General features: G+C 46.3%; 1 protein-coding gene across 2 annotated transcripts in view; it reads right to left on the reverse strand.

Moving 5' to 3' along the window:
* Positions 1-1262: 1262 nt before the first annotated feature.
* The window catches only part of ATXN7 (ataxin 7), a gene marked incomplete at its 5' end in the record, with an annotated part of 90689 nt that continues 70165 nt past the window's right edge, over positions 1263-21786 (reverse strand). The window contains 7 exons of one of the 2 annotated variants that reach the window (XM_080828438.1): positions 1263-5325; positions 8072-9038; positions 13607-13728; positions 14089-14287; positions 15814-16079; positions 20723-20805; positions 21269-21528. In XM_080828438.1, the coding sequence (XP_080684564.1) occupies positions 5308-5325; positions 8072-9038; positions 13607-13728; positions 14089-14287; positions 15814-16079; positions 20723-20805; positions 21269-21528 (1915 nt within the window). In that variant the 3' untranslated portion in view covers positions 1263-5307. Of the gene's footprint in view, positions 5391-8057; positions 9039-13606; positions 13729-14088; positions 14288-15813; positions 16080-20722; positions 20806-21268; positions 21529-21786 lie in introns of both variants that reach the window. The other variant, XM_080828439.1, reaches the window with a different exon arrangement.

The following is a 21786-nucleotide window of genomic DNA, read 5'->3' on the forward strand; positions in this document are numbered from 1 at the left end:
GGGGAGAGCTTTTTGATTAAGCTGGGGAGGGGGAGAACAGAAGAGGGAAAGGTGTAAAGGATGAGATGTGAGGCAAAAGACAGAGAAGTACAAGAATAAGGGGAAGATCTGAACGGCTTTTACTTCCGACACCTGCAGCATCCTGGCACCGGGTCCTGAAAATCTCTGGGCTGTGACAATCACATTTGGTTAAACTGCACATTCCTGAGGTTGAAGGCCCCATGACACTTCAGGTCCTTGACAATCTGGTGCCGACTTCTGCGACCCTCCAGCCCCTCCTTTCCAGAGGCTTCACCCAGAATGGTTCTTGTCCACACGGCTCCCCACCTGCGCGTGCCCGGACTGCTCTCTCTGCCGACAATGACCTTCCTACCCCTGTCTTCCTGCCAACCCCCCTTCCTGGAATCGGGAGAGTCTCCTGCTATCCATGGCCAGGTTACCTGCAAGGGAATGAAGCAAAAAGGGTTAAGACACTGAGCGAACCTCTTCCCAGGAAGTTTAAGAAGGACACCTGAGGTGAAAGGAGCTTCTCAGAAATGATTTTAGGAGTTGGTTGATCTGAGGAGGAGGCAATGGGAAGTCCGTGGCATGGTGGGGGTTGAAACCAGAGAAATAAATGGACATTTTCTCCAACACACAAATCAGATGCTTCCCTTACTATGTTAAGCAACAAGAATACTTTTTAATTTCTTAGAATGATTTGCAAATGGAAAAACTGGCCCAGTTTCTAGAGATTCAAGATTATGTTGTGCTCTGAAGACGACCAGCACGTACTTGCACTTCCAGGAGGGAAGAGGTATATAAAAGCAAGGAAGGGACTCCACTAGCCACGGAAACAAAACTTACCTCTGGAGAAAAATGAAAACTGACCACACGCCATCAAATTTACACCTAAACAAATACAGACAGAATGTGTTTCTCAATATATCAACTTCCCTTGGTTGACAAACCTGCAATAGTGTTCACAGTTTACCCCATTATTAATTTCTCCAAAGCAAAGCTTTGTGCCCAAGAAGGGAAACATCTTAAGCCCTGTACTTAGCTTATACAGAAGGGAAGGAAACCAAAGGTGCTTCACACGGATGTCTGATTCAAAAATGAAGACAAGTCAGACTAGATTGAAAAGGGTTTAGCATCACGAGGCAGAAACATGTAAAATATTTCATGCAGCCAACCTTATTTATTGAGAAGTCCTAATTTTATTGCCCATTTAGTAACATGTTTGTTCCACAAACTAATTTCTCATAAAGCAAAGCACAACCTTTTCTTATAAATAGTATAAATTATTTTATTTACAGAAACTTGTTACAAAACAAATAGACTATATATTTCTTCTTTTAAATATCCAAAGTAATTTTCTATCCCTTGACATTTGTTCATGTTCTATACAGCAGCCAACACAAAGTCCAGCTGAGATGCTCTTGATTACGTGTACAAATTATCAAACTATTCACACATTTTAACACAGGAGATTGCTTTTATAACCAAGCTCAAAGAAACAGCAAAATGCTTTTCAAGGCCCTACATTCACACTGACAGTATGTAGTGCTCATTTAAATGATCGGAAAATGTAGAATGTTTTGCACAAAATGTAAAAAATGATTATTTTCTGTTAAACAATGAAACTTTTAACAATCATTTTCCAAAGCCTCCACCCCGCCCCTCCCCCCCCACCCCGGACAGAGAGATAGTAAGAATTCCTTGGCAACAGAACTCTTGCAGGAAGACAGCTGCCTTTATAAGTTACATTTTTTTTCAAATTATACATTTTTCAATGCTCTCAGAGGTACTTTGTATTATATTTTTGGAATATAAAACTTTTTAAATATTCTATTTTAAACTCTGTATTTCATGAGTGAATAACAAAACGGACATATTGTGTAAGTCGCTGGCTGACAAAAAAGATTTGTAACCCTTGGTGCCACCAGGCAATCCATCACCAGTTGAATTACTGTGAACCAAAAGGCCTTAATTTTAAAATACCTTATAAAAATTACCAGCATTGGTAAATTGGTTTTCAACTCCTCCCCTAAGATTTCAGAAACAATATTTAGGTGGAAAAAGCAAACTCCAAAAGTTGAACTGAACATTCAAGTCTTTTTAAAGAATCTGTCGAAGCTTAAAACTAGGTTCAGGCACTTTCAGTTTTTCCCGTTAGTTTTAAACCACATCACACATGAACACACATGTGCTCAGAGTGTGCACACACAAACGCACAGGCACGCACGCACACTCGCACTCACACATAAAACACAAAAGAAAAGCAGTGTGTCACTTCGTTACGTGTAGTCTATCGGGAAATCAGGCAACTAGAGAAGCAATGCCCACTTGATCAGCACAAATCCGCTCCCGAGACATTAAAAGGGACAAAAAGACTTTCACAGAACAGAGGCATCCCTTAAACTGTAAAGGAGGCAGGTTCTAGAACTATTGGCTTGGCAGTGAACCACTTCAAATTATAAAAAGGTATTTACTTTTATTAATTAATAAATAAATACTAGATGATCTCAATTGTACCAAAACAGGATATCAGAAAAAAAGACCTGTGCAAAAATACATATTTAAATATGTACAATTCATTTTTAACAAAATATGTCTTCTGAAATAGGGATACTTCCATATTTATAATAGAACAAGAAATTCCAAAATAAAGATACAAAAGTAGGTTTTGTAGAATTCTTTGTTCATCAATGCAGCACTTTTTTTCTTTTGTAGGTTAAGAAAACTGCAGGAGTTGTCATGAAATTCTATTGGAAAGAATATAAAAATTATCTTGGTTTTAAATTGATACCAAAGTCTGTCTAGAAACAACCCAACCACTGCAAATTTGGTTTTCGCAAGTTAATTTAATTCAAAAAAATACTTGTACTCCCGTGTTTTAAATGGTCTTAATTGTTCATTATAATAAAAAGTAGTTGTAGGAGAAAATAAAATATTTGAACAGTCTAAAATTTAATAGCACTGTTTAGAATAGGTCTGTTTGTGGCAGGCAGAATCCAAAATGGCTAATTTCCTAATCCCGATGATCTGTGTACTACCGGGAGACATAATGAAATCCAATTAAAACCTCAGTCTAAGAAATCAAATGATCAACACTCACTTATCTAAATATCTACAGAATTCTGAATCAACTTGCTATCATGGATCCTATTCACATCTTTCGGAACAACATGATCTGTCTATAAATTCCATCGCTAAAAGCAACTTTATTTATAACCATCAAGTCCCCTTGGCTCTGAAAATAATTTCTACCCATATCCCCATTGCACTTGTCACCAAGGAATCAACCAAGTACGTTCTGATTCCCTCTTACCTCCATTCTCTCCCTCCACTGGGATGGAACAACCAGACTGATTTCTCCTAACTCTACCAAACTGGCCCATCCATGCACTCTCCTTACTAAGCTCTCCTATAGTATCATTTTTTAAAAAATATTTACTGATTGCATAATAAGTGAACAAGATACTCTTCTCCCCTTCCTTTAAAAAAAATCAATATTTTACATCAATTTATAGCTAAAGTATCTGCATAAAGTTTTTGTTGTCTTACATAATAAGAATAATTCTGTAGCAATTCACATTATTAGGCTGGTAACCAAGTATTTATTCATTCTACTTGTTGTTGACTTGAAATTCCCTGAAACTGATGTTTGTAACCCAAGAATTGTAGGCAAAGAAAGGATGCACTGACTGGCTCTGTCCAGGCCCTGCCCAGAGCAGTGATCAGAGCCTGGGGAAATGTACCCTGTGGTGTTCGGTAACTCTATGTGTTCCTCTAGGGAAAAGTGCCTGGGTTCTTATTCCAGGAGCTGTGATCATGGAATCACCAGCTCAAATGCCCCAGCTCATTCCCCAATGCAATGAGACCTTCTCAAGCAATGACAGTTTTAACACAGGAAGCTCTTTCTTTGGGGATGCGGTACTCCAAAAATAAATAAATAAATAAATAACCTCGAGGGACTCCAAACTCTCTCTGGAAGATGGCTGGTAGTAATCACCAGAAAGAAGGGTTTGTCAGGAAAGTATATGCATTCCATCACCTTGGCCTGGATATGTGTACACATATGCCTGCTCCCCTCCCTGGGTGCCTGCTCCCTACCCAACTGCATCCAGATGAACCTACAGAGAGGAAGGGAGTGCAGACACACACAACAGGGGGAGTGCTCAAAGCAGAAATTTACATGGAGTCCCAGGACAGTAGCCATAGAGACTGAGGGTAATGCACACGATGCCCTGGAAACATTTAATATATTAATGACTCAGTGAGTAACAGTTCCTGCTGCATCCTAATAATTTCACTTAACAAAGGCAAGTTTTTAAAACCAGGAGACTGGGCAGGGCAACCAACCCAATCTGCCTTTCTGTATAACATGAAAACTTAAAGGATAAAAACTTCCATCTCTTTGGAAATCTTGGAAAAACATTCCCCCCATAGTGATTTTATCTACCCGCCCCATCCCCCAACCAAAATTTGGCTTTCCATTATCAAAACTAATTTGCATTTGCATTTCCTTAAAAAAAAAAAAAAGAAAAGAAAAGAAAGAAGGGAAGAAATTACATAGAATTGCTTTTGTACCATGAAAAGTAAGCCTCTGAAATGTGGTATACTTGCTCTCTGGGCGTCGATGGCTTTAAACCAGTTTGTAAGTTAGAAACCTTTGACAGCTTCTTACTCCAGATTACTTGCAAAAGGCTGGGGGAAATACAGGCTATTTTGTCACGGTGCCTTGCGCTCATGTCCATATTCCATGCCCAGAACATTGCTGTAAAAACCTAACAGCACATCCCTTCTCTGGAGGGTTGCTCAGGGCGCAGCTCTGCTCTCCTCTGGAACGTGTCTCCAGAAGGGGCACCTAACTGCTGGAGGGTGACGTACAGAAGACAGTGTAAAAAAAGAACTGGGACAGGAAGGGGGAATAAGGGAGAAAAGTCTACAGTAATGCTCTTGCCAAGACATTCTTTCGCCCAGCCAATCTACTCAAAGAGTGGCTCCATGATTTACTGCAAGTTAAAAAACAAAGCAACAGCTTCTCACAGATCGGTAGCAAGCAGTCCAGGCCACTTTAACACTGACAGAAGCAACTTGGTGGCTGAACTTGATCCAGTGTCCTTTACAAGTACTCACTGCTACAGACAGAGCTTCAGGGGAATCCTTGTTACAACAACAGCCCGGCAGATTCTACCCTCGAGGCCCACAGGAGGTTGGGAAAACAGACTCAAAGGCATCGTGGAGTCCATAGTGCTGAGTGGAGGTGTAACTTGTCGTCAAAAGTGTCCAGATTATTCCTCCCCGCGCTATTTTCAGCTGTCAGGGACGTGCCTTTGGCTTTCAAAAAAGAGGGGGTAGGGAAACAATGAAAAGGTAAGTAAGCAGGTGTGTGCGGCCCCGCCCTGCCGCCCAACAGAGCATCCCGAAGGCCACGAACCGCTCAGCTCTCTCTGGTGACTGGGGGACACCGGGAGCGCTCAGCTAAACAGTCTGGCCTTAGCCACTTGGGCACAATCATTCTAAAAGACTGACTTTTAGAAAACCGTCTAGAAGAGAGGCAGGCCAGGTTTCTAGCTTAGAGAAAAGGCTCTCATGTTTGCCTTCTGGTTTTATTTACTGATTTCATTTCCTTGAAGGTCTTCCAGGTTGTAAGCTGAGAACTGAACAAGGCCTCCACGCCGGTATAAGAACTCACACCCAAGTGCCCGTGCCTGGGGTGGGGGAAACTCAGGCCCCCAATGATCCACAGTGAGCTACTTAAGTCCTGGGCGGTAGAGGCCACAAGCAGACTGGGGGCTGGCCGGGGGAAGCTGCCAAGCCCCCAGGCTTCCCAGTACGGCCCACCACACCCATTCCCTTGTTTAGGGGTCTTCAACCAGCTCAGTTTTCTCTGTTTTAAAATCACCTCCACAAGGGGCACCCAGGTAGTGCAGTTGGTGAAGCGTCTGACTCTTGATTTTGGCTCAGGTGGTGATCTCAGGGTCATGGGATCAAGTCCTGTGTTGGGCTCAACCCTCAGCATGGAGTCTGCTTGAGATTCTGTCTCTCCCTCTGCCCCACCCTACCCCTAAAATATAAATTAATTAAATCTTAAAATCAGCTCTACAAGATACAGGGAGGTGAGGCCCCTACTCTTCGAAGGGCGCCGTTCTCTACAGCATTTGGGAGTCATGGATATCTTTGAGATTCTGACGAAAGCTACAGGATCCCTCCTGCAGATAAATGAGCACAGACACTGAAAATATCTAATACTTTTTTGGGGTTCACTGATCCTCCAATCTCTAGCCATCCCCCACCCCCAGATTTGTGCAGCAAAATAAAAAAGTTTTCTACTGCACAGGGGAAATCTTTCCCAAATACACACTTAGGTTGAAACTGATTTTAAGAACCCAAACTCAGACTGTTTGTCCTAGTGGGACAGGGCCCTCCCCAGAAGCGGTAAATGGGCAGCTCATGAGCCACACTTCGTCAGCAGACATGTGGGTTGTATCAGGTTTCAAAACAACACACTACATAACTTCTAAACACGGCCAAACTTTCTCATGCTGAGTCCAGATCTGCAGTTTCTTTGAAATGGGTGACAAGTTTCTGCGAGCACCTGCTTTGTGCTGATGGGCTCCCATTCCCTCATTTTCCACAAGCACTGTTCACCTCTGCTGCACCCGCCAGCCTCCTCCCCTCCTTTCTGTGATTTGTGGGCACCAAGAGCTGGCAGTGTCGTCTATGGGAAGCCAGGCGCACGTAGTAAAAGAACACATGGGGCATCGCAACACAAGGGAACACCCCTCTCCCAGGATCACAGAGAATCAGGAAACTACACTCAGAAGGAAGTTTTTCAAGGATGGCTGGCTGTACCACTTCCTGCAGTATTTGCACCGTACTTTTATGCTGATAAACTCTAATGAGTAACTACAAACCAAATGGTAAAAGCCTATTTTCACATGTCTGGGGACCCCTTGCTCAAAGAGCCATGCAACACACAAACAGCCCCTAGAGACTCGAGGCTCAAAGAGAAGAATTTAAACAGCTGCTCCTTCAATTCTTGGGTAGTTCTTTGCCCACGCCTTCATGCACACAGACAGTGGAGGGCACGCTACTGCTGCAGGAAACGTCCTGGTATGTTCTGCAGAAGTCCCAACCTGCCCACTGAGTGATGTTCTGCAGAGGAGGAAGACAGCAGGACAGGACAGAAGGACCTCGCACTGTACCCCAGGACTCCGGGGGTGCTGTGGACATCCCCGTGTGCAGGCAAGGAGAGGAGACACGTTGATGAGTGACAGGATGAGAGGTGAATGGACACTTAGAGCAACGGACGCTAGAGGCGGCGGCTCTAGGAGAAGAGGGTGAGGGGAGGACGGGAACTGGGGGAAGAGTGGGGAGCGAAGAGCGCAAGACAGGGGCATGGGTCATTATGAATCTGACACCCAGCTGGCCGCTGCTCTACAAATGGGCCTGCGTTCACACTGCCTTCTCATCTCTTCACTTAAAAGAGATTTTAGTCTTCAGCTCTGCCCACACTTACTGCTGCTTCCCTGCCTCCCTGGAAAACCGGGAGAAAAGATAAGGTGAGAGTTAACTGGAAAATCTGAAGTCCTTTGATAGAAAGATTATTAAAAGGTCTTTCTTTCAAAAATTTAACCCATCCCTTTCTAGATTAGGGGGTTTGCAGGCCAGCTTTCTTCAGAGGAGCAAGTGAGAGAACCAGTGTCCAGGAGATCACGGCCTGCGTCCTCCCTGAACGGTGCCCTAGGACATGCGCTCCCTGGGCCTGCACCCACGGGCTGTGCTGGGTATGCTGCCGTCACGTCATGCGGGATGGCTTCTGCGGCCCTACCTGCTAAAATAAAATGCGCTTTGTGCTTTCCTTACCCAGGAGCATCTTCCAAGTCTTAGGAAATCCTGGCAGAGAAACTCTGTTTTACCTTCACATGGCCATGAACTCTTCCTTTGAAGAGAGACCATGAAGCTGGACACGTGTTTACAGGAAAACCAACCAACCCTACCACACTGATCTCTGAGCTGGCCAAAGAGCTCGAGGGAGAGGAAATGGGCACCCCCACAGGGCTCACAGTCCATTTCCTACCTGATGAAGGAGGGAACTGTTCGTCAGTCCTTGTGCCCCTGGGCTGGTGCCCGCGTGTTTCATGTGGACGTTGTTCATGGCTGGCAATTTGGCAACCTTTGTGGGTTTGCTGCTGCTGTTGTTGACGCTGCTGGAGCCGGGCGAGCACTTTCTTTTCTTTCCGATCAGTCTGTCGAGAGGAGTGTGAGAGTGTGAGTAGCCGCCATGGGAGTTGACGGGCAGCTCGCTGGACTGGTGAATGAATGGGCCGAGAGAAAGCGTGGAGTCACCGCTGTTCACCATCACACTCATCCTCTTGATGGATTCGGCGGGGCTCCCCCCCGGGGGGGCCCTCCCTGACTGCTCGTGCCGGACACTCACCGAGTTCGCCTTATTTACCACACAGTTGAGGCCCACGCCGTGGGAAGATGTTACCGTGGAGGGGTAGGGAGTCCCAGAGTGCACCACACAGTTTTTCCGAAAAGACTCCATGGAATGAGAAGAAGAGGAGGAGGAGGAAGAGTGAACTAACAGTGGGGAACTGTTTTTGCGTTTCTTTCCTGAGCCACCGCTGGTACTGCTACTGGCGTTGTGACAGTTAGTGCTGTTACCAGAAGGCTCCTTGGGCCTTAAAGACTTGCTGGATTTCAACTTCTGAGGTTTCCTGGACATAGGGGAGGAGGGCACCGAGGATAGGCTTGAGGGCGTGGAGGGGGACGAGGAGGAAGAGGACACTTGTCTGGGTTGCATACTGCACACGGGATCCATTGCCCCAGAGGCGGCGGGCTGCGCATTTAGTGTGGTGCCATGAGCTGGTACCGATTTGCTGTTTGGGGAGATGCAGGTGGACGAGAGCAGGACGGGGGAGGCCGACACAGTGGCTGCCGCCAGATAGCTGACCCCACACTGTGACGTCGGCACAGAGTTTGTCCGATGAGGAGCACGTGTAGAGATGGGGGGTGTGGTGCTGGGCACCGGAGGGATTTTCCTGCGAAGAAGAGAGAGGACAGTAAGGATCACCACAGCCATTCACAGAAACTTGGAGATGGACGTGCCCTTTACCTCTGGCTCTGAGCAGCACACACCTGTCAGAGGGATCCATCTGAAATGCACAGCCCATCCTTCCTGCCACTTCTCTCCTTCAAATTCCCTCATGCCTTCCTCGGGCTCTCAGAATAATGGTCTGTAAAGCACGTGCGCCTCACTCCCTGCATGCCCCTAGCCCCACACTGCCTCCTCCCATTCACCCACCTCCACCCCATTCCCAGATTCCACCTACTGACCTTTCTTACGTCTCAGAACAGGCCTGGACATGAGGCACTGTCCATCTTCCACCTACAATGCCCTGACCCCATATTCTGCTCACCCCTCAGTTTCAGACCATTGTCATTTTCTTAGAAAATCTGTCCTGACCATCTTGACTTCCTTGGTTCTCCACGGACTCACACTGCCAGTCCCCAGACTTGGGGGCATTCAAGGCAGTTCCCACAAGGGACTGCTGATCATGGGCTAACTTCCCTACAGACAGAACAGTCCACAGCATATTTATAACTGTACCCCAGTGCCCAGCACGGTGCTATGAATACTGGAGGCATGCAAATGTTGAGGGAATTCATGAACAAATGAGGCAAAAGGAAGGCCACAGTGATTTAATAGCACCTGCTAGGTCCTACCTATGGCTCGAATCACATTTCCGGGGGTTCCCAATCACAGTGTTGGAACAAAGTGTTCTGTCAATATAATGTTTGGGTTAGGTATCTATCGGAAGATGAGAGTGTCATTCAAATGGCAAACCATGGAGGTCCCCTTTTGGTTTTGCTCTGATTTTAAAATATGCCAGCATCAGAATTTCAAAAACCCCTACGGCAGAATTAACACCCAGGAAATGGCCTGAATGAAAATCAAGTGTTGAGACGGGACTGCTCTTGACTTTATGGGGAGGCTCTAGGGGATCCAGGTCGGCTGGGGCGCCAGCTCCTCATCTTCCAGGTGAGAGGTGTCCTAACTGCTGCCAAAGTGCTTTCCAGGTGCTCTGTGAGAGCTACAGCTATTAATAAAAACAACTACTGACTGTATATGTACCAGCTGTAACCGCCCCATTCAGGAGTGTCGCTCTGGTCCCAGGGACCCCTGCATCCAGACCAACCACACCCAGATCCCTGTGGGGCAGGGTCCAGACATGTGAAGTTTCTCAATATCTGAGGGATTCCAAAATGAAGCACAAACTGAGAAGCTGGGCTCTATTCCCATGCTTCTCACAGAGGGCAAATACGGATGCCATCTGAAAGGCTTATGAGAAATGAGGAGTCCCTGAACCCCACCCACACCTACTTCATCAGAATCTGCATCTCAACAAGACCCCCAGGCAATCTGAGGGCACTGGCAGGTCTGAGAAGCCCTGCTCTGAATGTGTGGCTGCAGTACCGCCCCCGCTCATGGCATGCAGTGGCTCCTTGCGGCCACCAGGTGGCTTAGGGAGATGAAGCCTGAAGACCAGGCTGCTGGAACTAAATCCTGGGAAAAGGAAAAGCTTCCAGACTGGGAGAGATGTGGATCTCTCTGCACAAGATACTGGTTCCTGGTTAAAAAAAAACAAAAAACAAAAAACACACATACACACACACACACACAAACTCTTTTAAGTCATTCATTACCTTTTGTATAAAAACATGACAAAGAGAGATTACGCAGTCGTACAGACCTATGTCTGTATAAGTGAATTCTGTAAAGATATACAAGCAATTAATAAAAATGCTCCTGTCTTGCGGGGGTGGGTGGGAAATAGGAATGTAGGGGTCGGGGGGACTAAAACTCTGGACTGTATACCTCTTTACATTCATTATTATTATTATTTTTTTAAACCCCAGTGAATTTATTAGCAATCTAGAAAACTACCACTGTCTCCCACTCTCCCGCACTCCACCGCCAAAGAAAAATCCTATCCCTTCCTTAGGATTTAGGATGTGTGGAATAGCGGTCCCCAACCAACAGTGGACAAGCAGCTGAAAGAAATCCCAGGAGCTCAGAACTGGCCTTTGGGGTCATGGCCATGCTCTAGAGGAAGTGCTAGTCTAATTTCACCAGTGTTCAGACTCTATACACTGAAGATGACTTATTTCATAAGTCATACTCAAAACCCATCTTCACTTATCCCCAACAGCTACCATAACAGGTAACTAAAGGGACTGAGAAGGCTGCCACTGAAAGTAGGGGACCTCCTACTTTCAGGAGGAGGGAGGACTTTCGGCTGAGCCACTCTGGGAGTTTCCTTGAGTAAGTCAAAGATGCCACCTGAGGACCGTTCTCTAGCTGAGAAGTGCTGAACTCCTTGCGGCAAGTCTCAGGAGCTGCCTGAGAAGCTCGTCTGCATTGGCCGGCCTTACTGCCCAGCACCTCTCTCCAAGCTCCTGTCTGCCCCAGGCCTGTGTGCCAGCTCATCACTGAGCAAAACGTCTCAGTTGTATTGACTTTTCTAAAACCAAAGTTCACGTTAACGGAAAGCCATGATGTCCTCCTTGCTGGGGATCAAGTGACTGATAAGGCCCTCAGTCTCTGACAGAAAAAACAGAGAGACAGTGGAGACAACCTCATGATTCTGCATCTTCAAGAGGTCATGGCACAAAGACAAAAACCTCCCCCCACAAGCCACTATGAACCGAAACCATATTCACCCCAACTGCTGGCCATAAACCACTTAGCAGTCTAATGGAAGTCAGTCATTCTGAGGACCCTTTGAAACTCTTGGGAGTACACTAAACCCATACCTTGGGGAGCTCAATGAGCTCTTCAAGTCCTAACAGGTAGTCTGAAGAAATGAGCAGCTGAGATTTCACCTATTTGGGGGTTTCCTGATGTGGAGAGACCCCCAGAATCCCAACAAACCAGTGCCCTGACTCATTTTTCTAGGCAAGGACAAAGTTCCTTCGTAAAGAGGGAAAAGGAGCCTCTTATCTAGTGAAAACCAGGAAGAAATGTGAACTAGAAAAACAGAGCAGCACTGCTGTGGATCGGATTTTCTAAGAGAATAAATACAAGTCCTATTAATGATCATGAACCTAGTTCAGACTGTGGACTATCTGAGGCCTCTGACCAGCTTCCTCTGACTTTCTGAGGGAACCAAGGCAGCAAGGCAAATGGATGTACTGGCAAAGTCCTTTCAAGAAGGCTCTAGTAAATGATGCTCAAATGGAGACTATGGAATGACATGTGGACAACTGGACAGCTCCCTTCCTTTAGCAAAACTCAAGGTTTCCCAAAGTAGAGTCCGCCAAACATTAGTTCCATAAGATTCTCCCCCAAAAGAAGTTCCCAAGTCAAAAGAACTTGGGAGATGTTTTACATTGTACATGATAGGAATTCCCTGCTTTGAGAGTTACAAAGGCTCTGAGAAGTCCTGCAATAATGAAAACTATTTCACTTCAGAAAAAGCTGAGCCTTTTGGCCATGAAACTCTTCTTCCACTTAATCCCATGTAGGAAACACTAGCACACATCATGGCACACAAGATAACCATCTTATCTCATGCTGTAAATCAGAGCACATGGCTCCTCTTCCTGAAACCTTCAGCAGCTCCCTACTGCACTCAGAATCAATTTCAGGGTCATCTGGCCCCTGCCAGCTTCTTGAGTTTCATCTTGTAGCATGCTTGCTTTCTTGCTTTTTCTCAAACAGGCCATGATCTTTTCTGACTTAAGACCTTGACACATACGGTTCTTTCTGCCTATAGCCCACTCTATCCCACCATTCCATGGGCTGCTCCTTCTCATCCATCCATCTCAGTTCAAGGATCGCCTCTTCAGCAAGGCTTTCCCTGAATCCCTCTGGCTTCTTGTTTTCCCATCTCAGCTCCTTGTTCGGAACCAAACTGCCTCTGGATCCAAATCCTGGATGCCCTACCACCAACTCGCTGTGTGACCTTGCTTCTTGGTTTCATTATCTGTAAAAGAGGGATAATCAAGTTGCCCCAAGATGGCATACCGTGAAAATTAAATCTAAGTTGTCTGGCATACAGTAAGCTCTCAGTAAGTGCCAGTGATTTTTGGTGCTTCCAGGATCTCCCTTCTGACAAGCTACAACCTCTACTGATTTTCTGTTGAGTGGTTTTTGTGTTTCCCCCGACATGTGGGAGTCCCTCTGCCTGGAACCACAGCACGCAGAGCAAGACCCATCTGCTCAAAGAATAAATGAATGGATGAATGATGAGGGGCCTTCTCAGGGACAGTCAGAGGCCATGTTTTCATTTTAAATAAGCTTATCTTGCAGCACCCAGGTGGCTCAGTCAGTTGAGCACCAGACTCTTGATTTCGCTCAGGTCATGGTCTCAGGGTTGTGCGATGGAGCCCTGCACTGGGCTCCATGCACAGTGGGGAGTCTCCCTGAGACTCTCTCTCTCCCTCGTCCCCTCTGCCCCTCCCCCTGTTTGCTCACTCTAAAATAAATAAATCTTTAGATAAGCTTATTAAATCATCATCACCATCATCATAAGCAAGAGAGGATGCAGCACCGGGTAAAGTCGGCCCCTCTCCACACCCCCGAAGTGGCAGGACAGGCACTCACTTCCACAGCTGCGCGTTCAGATGCTTCTCCACCATGAGGTTGAGGGCGCAGCGAAGCCGGTTCCACCGGGAGTCAAACACGTAATAGCCTCTTCCAATCTGCCGGCTCCCGAATGTGCAAAACTGCAAGAGAGAGCACAACCGCGCGTGCTTGCTAACTCCGCCAGCAGCCCAGGAGGTGAGGGCTCTCTCGCCTTCAGGAAAGGAGCTAACCGTGAAAGAGCTTACTCTGAGTATCGTAGGCTGTGAAGCATGAGAGTGAAGATGCCTAGCCCTGAGTTTCATGGAAGAGACAGGGAGAAGCACGAGGTGTCCCAGGAGAGAGTGCATGCCGCCTCTGGGGCGCCCTGTTCTGAGCTGCTCTCACACCTTGACCACGTCTCCCACACGAATGGGCATGCCAAGGCCCCTGGCACGCCCCCCTGCAGTGCCCTGTCCCTGCTGCGTGGGGAGGGTCAACACGGGGGTGCATGTGGAACTTACAGATGCTGGCTGAGGATGATGACCTGAATAATGACAGTCCAGTTTGTCAACAGACTCTTCTTTGTCATCGCCTTCTCCCTCCTCACTGGATAACCGAGAAGCTGGCTCAGTGGCAGGCAGGGGAGGGTGTGGAGATTCATGGACTGGAGGAGGGTCAATGGGGGCACTCCCACCTTGCTGAGCAGGGCAGCCTGGAGGCCTTGGTGAGTAGAAAGTGCAGCACTGATCAGATCACACACCTGGGCATCAGCCGCCTTAACCCAGATACAACAACGTGTCTGAGACCACCTAGGGAGGCCTGGGGTCCCCCACTAGCACTGGGGCAACAGATGCTGATCAGGTGGCCGGGAAGTGAAGAATCCACTCTCCTGAACCGCACGATGTCACAGGGAGCTGTCTGCCAGTTCTACCCAAAGGTAACTTGCAAATGGTTCTCCTTTCTATAGCCGATCGAGTGGCTCAGGGCCTCTTCCTAGTTTCCCCCAAAGAAGAGGAAATAGAAGTGGAACTTAAGAGAAGTCTATCTTTGATTCCTCTTCAAATTTCACCTAGACTTGGGTTACTGAGGCAATAAATGAGATAAATGGCAACGTGCTCTAAGCCTGAGAGGGACCAGAGGTGATCAAAGGAGGAGGCAGCATGACCACCTGCTGTGGACAGTGTACAGCCTACCACTCGGGCTGTACTGTAGGCTTCCTACATATATGAATGCCTGGTGCTTCTAGAACTAAGTTTACTTTTTTACAGATGGAAAAATTTCAATGAGAAGATGGCCAAAGAAAGGACTTGCCAAGGAACAGACAGCCTGGGCTTGGCCACGTTCTGGGGCGCCATCTCCGAATGCTTCCCTGCCGTGCTTCTCACAGACCAGAGGGCCCGTGTTGGAGCAGCTCAACTACACACATGGGTCTCCATGGGCAGCCACTTCTACCCGTCATGCGACCATGTTAAGGAACAGGCACATGAGGGGGAAAGGTTGGGCACAGTGACCAGAGGCTGGCACGTCCCTAAGCAGAAGCCCTTGGTGCCCATGGCTGGCAAGGAAGGCCCTCATTCTCTGTGCCTTTCCTTTCCCTTCCCTCTAGAAATTGGGGACAAAGTCCTTTACTTTAACTTGGTTAAATATACAAGCACAAAGACACATATATTCAAGTACACCTTCACTGTCTCCAAGGAATGTGCATTAAGTTCTCGTAAAACACTCTGAGATCCATCGCTTACAAAACAGCTCAAATGCCTAGTACGTGGTTAGGCCCAGGTCTCAAATGAATGAATGAAAAAACAGGCTGATAAATGGATGCTGTAAAAACTCAGGCTGAATGCCCATCCCCAGCAAGGACTCCCACTGCTGTGTTTTGCAAGAACTGAGACAAGTGAATGGGAAAACGCTGCCAAAGCCGTGTGAGATGTTCCAGGCACTAACCTGCAGTCAGGACCCAAGTCTCAGCCCACTCAGTGGGGTTAAGAGACCCCAGAAGCTGAGCAGGGGTGGAGGAGATCCTTCTGGCTTCTTTTTGCTGCTTGCTTTTGGCCAAGAAGAGCCCTGGTTGAAACTGACTGATGAACTCAACAATTTTTTTTCCTTAAATTAAAACCCAATTAGAAAAATCTCTCATCTTCTTAGAGTGTGACGTACACTCCTCAACATCATGACTATACTGGGGTTTTAGAGCATCTGCAAGTCTGTTCTCTGGAAAAGGGAGAGAACTGGAGGATTTGGCTTACCTTGGAAGACTGGGGGTGTGAGGTTTAGGTTTACTAGCTACGAAAGGCTTTGATTCAGAAGGAATCACTCCGTGAGAGTTTTGGTGTGGCTCCTGGGAAGGTCTGGGAGGGGTGGGCTGCGGGTCCCTGAGAGGCTGCGTTGGTTGCTGAGAGTCCGGATGGCGAATCGATTCCTTTTCCCTGGTTTTGTTTTTGTGCTCGGCTAATAACACATCAAATCGTTTTCTTCTACCCTGGACAGCCCTCCGCTGAGTTAAGGAATGTGTCTACAGACCAAAAAAATACAGAAACTGAGGAATCTCATCAATAATTATTTCTCCGTCATATATCCAAAAACACCATTCCCAATTAAAAACCACCAACAACAATCTGGACCATTAGCACAGTTAAAGGCTGCTCAACATTTGATAAGCTAAAAATCATAGGAGTGTGACCTTTTTTTCTTTTGCTAGAATAGAAGCACATATCCCAGGCTCCAAATACATGAGAATGTGGTGATGTTGCTTCCACCAGGAGAAAGAAGGAATGTTAGCTGTGCCACCTGGTATATAAGTGAATGGCAAACAGTAGAAACAAACAGGTGTTAGGTACTCACGCTCCGTGCCATTGTAACAGTTTATTTATTGGGGCTCTTACTAGCTCAAACAGAAAAATCCCTCTTTGGGCCATTTAGATTTTAAATACTAAAAGGGAAGAAACACTTATGCCATAAACATGTCCCAGAGGGGTGCCTGGCAGGCTTAGTCAGTAGAGCACATGACTCATGATCTTGGGGTTGTGAGTTTAAGCCCCACATCGGGCGCAAAGCTTACTTTAAGACAATGTACCAGAGACTCCTTTTTCAGTAACAGCCAGAGAGTAAAAATTAGACAAGTGTTTCTCTCTTCCAGTGAAAATGCCATGTCAAGAGTAAAAGTGGCTCAAAGCATCCTGGAGGTGGGGACTGCTTTGGAAGAGGAAGCCTGGAGAGACGCAAAGACTACAAGGCCGAGAGGAGAAAGTGTGAACTGGAAGAGATGAAGTGGAGTCAAACCCTACAAACACACACTCACTACGTAGATCAAGAAAATGGGACAGACAGCATTTCTGGATCTTAAGACAACATCTATTTCAGAATTAGGAAATGGGCACACTGAGAAAAAGGAGGTCAATCCCGGCAGGGTAAGTAACCACAACCCATGCCTGAGGCGTATCTTATAATAAAAAATGACTATGCTCCAGATGCATTTGATAATTCCTGTTTGTTTGTTTTTGAAGGCTAACTTGGGGCTAATACTATTCCTAGAAGATAAAGTCTAGTTAACTATTGCCTATTGTGGAGTCTTAGTCTGTAAAAAATGTTTAAGGAGACAGTGGCCACAAATCACATACTGCAAATATAAGTTAATTCATCTACAGACTTCCTCCATTCTTCCATGTTACAAAAGTAACACAAAAGTACTTTGTGTGTGTTTATGGCCTTACACATTATACAAATGTATTACTGCTCCAGAAGCTTAGAGGTTTGATATAACTTAAGGGCCTGAAGGGGAATTAGGCTTTTACTGTCCTTCTGAACTTTAGTTAACGACCTGTCTCCTTACAGACCTACTGCAAACTATGGCTGCCCCACACTGAAGCTGGCATAGCGGATTTAACTTCTTTTTCAAGTTTTATTTAATTTCCTTTACTATGTAATACATCCAGAGGAAAGTAACCAAAATGAAGAGAAGGAACTTTGTTATGTTCTAGCTACCTAACACTGCACCTGTCACTCAGGAAATACTTCAAACAAAGTATGTAAAAATTACGGCCCTCTACTATGTGTTGAATGAATGAATGAATCAATGAATGAATATACATCACTCATCCAGTCACCCGTCTCCCTAGACAGATGTAGAAGCCATTCTTCATCTTTGAATGCCCCTGGTGCTTAGCACAGCAAGACCAAGTTAAGTCAAGCTAGGGAAATACTGGTCATCTTAGGATCTTATGACCTTATGATTGGTCATCATAAGATGACCAATATTTCCCTAGCTTGATCTGAACAATAATCAGGATTTCTATGGAGCTCCCTTCCCATCAGAACCCTTGAGGGCTACCCAAGAATCACAGGACAAAGACTGGGTATGTAACTAGGCTCCTGCCCCCCACCCCACCGCTTTGGTAACCAAGTGCCTCCTCCTGCTCCTGCTCTTCAGCCTCCTGTCGGGCTCAGACCCGACCATGTCTATTCTGCCCCATCATGGAATATTTACACATGCTGCTTCCTTGGCTTCTCCCACCCCTCTGTGCCCAGTTAAATCATGTGGATTTCAGCCCATATTCCCATGGCAAAGGAGGCCTGAGACTTCCCTGGCTCAATCCCCTACTGAAGGCTGTCATAACCCATAGGCCTCCTTCCTATTACTCATCAGGGGTAACTTCACACATATATGAATGATTATGAAGCTAACCTACCTCTCACTCATAAGACTGTAAGCCCCTCAAGGCTAGGGCTGTGCCTTGATTCTGTTAAAGCCTGTATCTACTGAGTCCCAGAATGAGGCCCGTGCTCAGATATATGCAAAAAATGTTCCATAATGACCAAAGGGGCAAGGAAACCAGAGCCAAATTTTATTTGCATGGAAGACAGAGAGGACATGAAACAGGATATCAGACAGACAAGGAAGTGAGGAGGGGACTGAGAGGGTGGCAGGCAGACAGAGTGGACGAGCGACAGAGTGGGCAGCAGCAGGTCCCCAGACACCGAAGAGGAAGGACTACGTTCTCGGTCTGAGGCAGGACAGACCCAGGCAGCCACATGGGAGACATTCAGCAGGGAGGCCCTTAAGCGCGGGGAGGCCCTTAGGCATGGGCAGCCCTCCACAGCTTAAGAGATGCAGGCCAAAATGGCGACAGGAAGAGGGACAAGCAGTGGCAAACAGACGCAGGAGGAGAGGAAGGGCCACGTGTGAAAGGGCAGACGTGCTACTTCTCTGATGACCTCTGACACGCCAGGGCTGCAGATGCATACTAACATGAAGGCAGGACCTACACCGGGCCCCACGGATGCCACCCTTCATAGAACACATGAAAAGCACACATGACTTAAAAAGGAAGATGGGACGACAATGCAGAACCGTATGAAGTCTGTTCACGTCAATAAAGACTCAGGGAGAAGGCTGGTCAATCCCGCACATTATGAATTGATAAAGCTTTTGGTCCACTGGCATGCCCAGAGATGATTAAAGGCCAAGCCTCTGGGATAAGGCAAGCATTCTTCATCGACCACAGGTACCCTAATACTGAGAGATCCGGGGTCTCGAGAGCGGTCGGCCGGTCGGGACCAGGTCAGGGTACTGGGGCGAGGCTTGCTCTTACAAACTCCTCTGCGGCTGCTGCAGCAGGCCACAGCTCTTCAGAGCTCGAGGGGCTAACTTCCAACAACACACTGTGCTCTGTGTTCAACTAATGTTACATAAAATAAAAGCAGTTTGTCCTGAGAAAGGAGTTTTTATCCTAGAGATTTAAGGGTTGGGGCTTGGGGTGAAGATATGTGTGAACCCTGGGACAGAATGCAAAATTCAGAATATATATGTATGTATAGATATTTTTCCTCGGGGAAAATGATCTGTGATTTTTTTTTTTTAAGTTAAATATTTAAAGGGGCTCTGGCCAACGCCTTTCCGTAAAAGCTTCAGAACCACTGTTGTAAAATAAAATCTATATGCTAAAATTAAATTAGAAATTTAAACTAAAATAAGAACCACTTAGAAACAACATTTACGCTTTCTGAAGGATTTTAACATTCCTCCACTGTTAGCGGGTAGAGTAGGACCTGAAGTCCCTTATTCAAACCAATCGTTGGTAAAATTTAAAATAATACACCAACAATTTTATTCAATTTTTTAAAGACAACACTAATTTTTGTAATTCTTACCCCCTTCTCCAAACAAGTGTTTTTAAATTACTTTAAAGCAATGACCTGCGAGTTTTTGAACCCCTCTGAAGGGTAGCTGGAGACATTCTCCTGAGAAAAGCACAAAAGCACATCTGCTCATTTATGCGGGGGTCCCCTGATGCCACTCCACTCCACAGCAACTCCGACTACACAGCAAATACACCACCTTCTTATTAGCATATCGGCATTTGAAAGGAATACTCAGGGCAGAAAGGAGGAGCATAACATTTTCTTCGCTTAGTAAGTAAGACTGTGTATTATCTAGTACTTTCTTAGAACTGGAAAAATGAGTCTATCTCAAAATCAGATGATTTTAAAGTGGCTCTTTAAAATTTAGGAACCACACATTACACAAGCATTTTAAGAATATTCACACACAGGGGGCACCTGGGTGGCTCAGTGGGTTAAGCCTCTGCCTTCGGCTCAGGTCATGATCCCAGGGTCCTGGGATCGAGCCCCACATCGGGCTCTCTGCTCAGCGGGGAGCCTGCTTCTCCCTTTCTATCTGCCTGCCTCTCTGCCTACTTGCGATTTCTCTCTCTGTCAAATAAAAAAATAAATAATCTTAAAAAAAAAAAAAAAAGAATATTCACACACAGGCAAAGTAAATTCCTGGACTTGTTTTAAGTCCATACAATTTAAACCACAGTAAAGGGTAGTCTCTCACATTAAATTTCTCTGCAGAAATACTAACAGTCTTTGAAAATAACAGACTGATTAGGAAAGAACACTATTCCCCTGGATATGACACCAGAAGCTCACTGGGGGCAAAACGCCTCTTTTGACTGCAGCTTATCACAGAAGATGTCGCATTTTCCAAACTGAAGGCATTCTTCATGGAAACCCAGTTACCCCCTCATTTACAAAATTCAGAACAATCCACAGATCAGCTCCCCTCCGGGTGCAAGAGCCTTGCAGGGCCATGCCATGGACCCCAACTCCTATGCTTACTGGAGAGTTTCTAGTGCCATCTAGGAGGCCACCTACCTTGCATGTCAAAGACCGGGTGCAGGGCTTCTTGGTGTCGAGGTCGATGACCCCACAGTGGATGTCAGGGTCAAACTCTCTTTCTGTCAAAAGCATACAGACATTACCAAGGGCTCATCAAACATTCCTTCATTTTGAAAACAAAAGGAGAAATCTCAAAACAGACACATTTTTAACTTGAATACAATCTATGACATCACCAATAAATAAAATCTACAGCATGTGAGCCCCACAAAGCAGCAGCAGACCACAGAGGGCGGGAGTCTACCGTCATCACCTGACAGAAAAGAGAACGTGCAAATCAGCACTATCGCACCTCTCCATTTGCAAAGACACCCCGAGAAAGCTAGTTTTACAGTACCTACAGACACGTGTACTTTTAAAAGCAAGAGTGAGGAGGTCAGATGTCTTACTTAAGGAACTTTCTCCTAAAGCTGAAGCTGACCAGCCTTAAAGGGAGGACTTGTAGACAGCAGCCCATCTGTTCCCTCACGAATGCCCAATTAATAGACACAGAAACACTGAGACAAGAGAATGTGAAGTTACCTGATAATCTCTTATTTAAAAATTTCCTGTTATTGGAATTATCTTCAGACTTCTTTTCCAGAGTGGATGGTGCAGGAAGCCCTTTGCCATTCAGAATCTGTCCAGGTGAAGGCAAGGTTGGCTTTGGTATTGAGGAGCAGTTAAGGCCAGGCTTGACTGAGGAACTCACAGTAGCAGGACAGGTGGGCCCCACCGCAGATTTCAGTAGTGTGCCATCCATCTTCGGATGAATCTTTTCCACTTTGACAGAGGGCGTCATGCTATCAGAGAGGGAAGCGGAGCATCAGCCCGAGGGCCCTGCGGCCCCAAGGAAGTGGGGAGCTGGAAGGCAGAGGGCAGAGTCTCCAGCTACCCCCATGCACTGCACAGAGCTAGACCCCCAAAGGAAACTTAGGAAAATGTGTTGGGATTACCCAGAAAACTCAGGAAGATTCACAATGATTCAGTCTCTAAGCCCTCCTGGTGAAGCAAAAAAGTCCAGTGGACCATCAGATTTACCCGGTCTTTCGTCATCCAGG

The sequence above is a fragment of the Martes martes genome, assembly GCF_963455335.1.
Source record: "Martes martes genome assembly, chromosome: 1".
In the NCBI taxonomy this organism is placed as follows: domain Eukaryota; kingdom Metazoa; phylum Chordata; class Mammalia; order Carnivora; family Mustelidae; genus Martes; species Martes martes.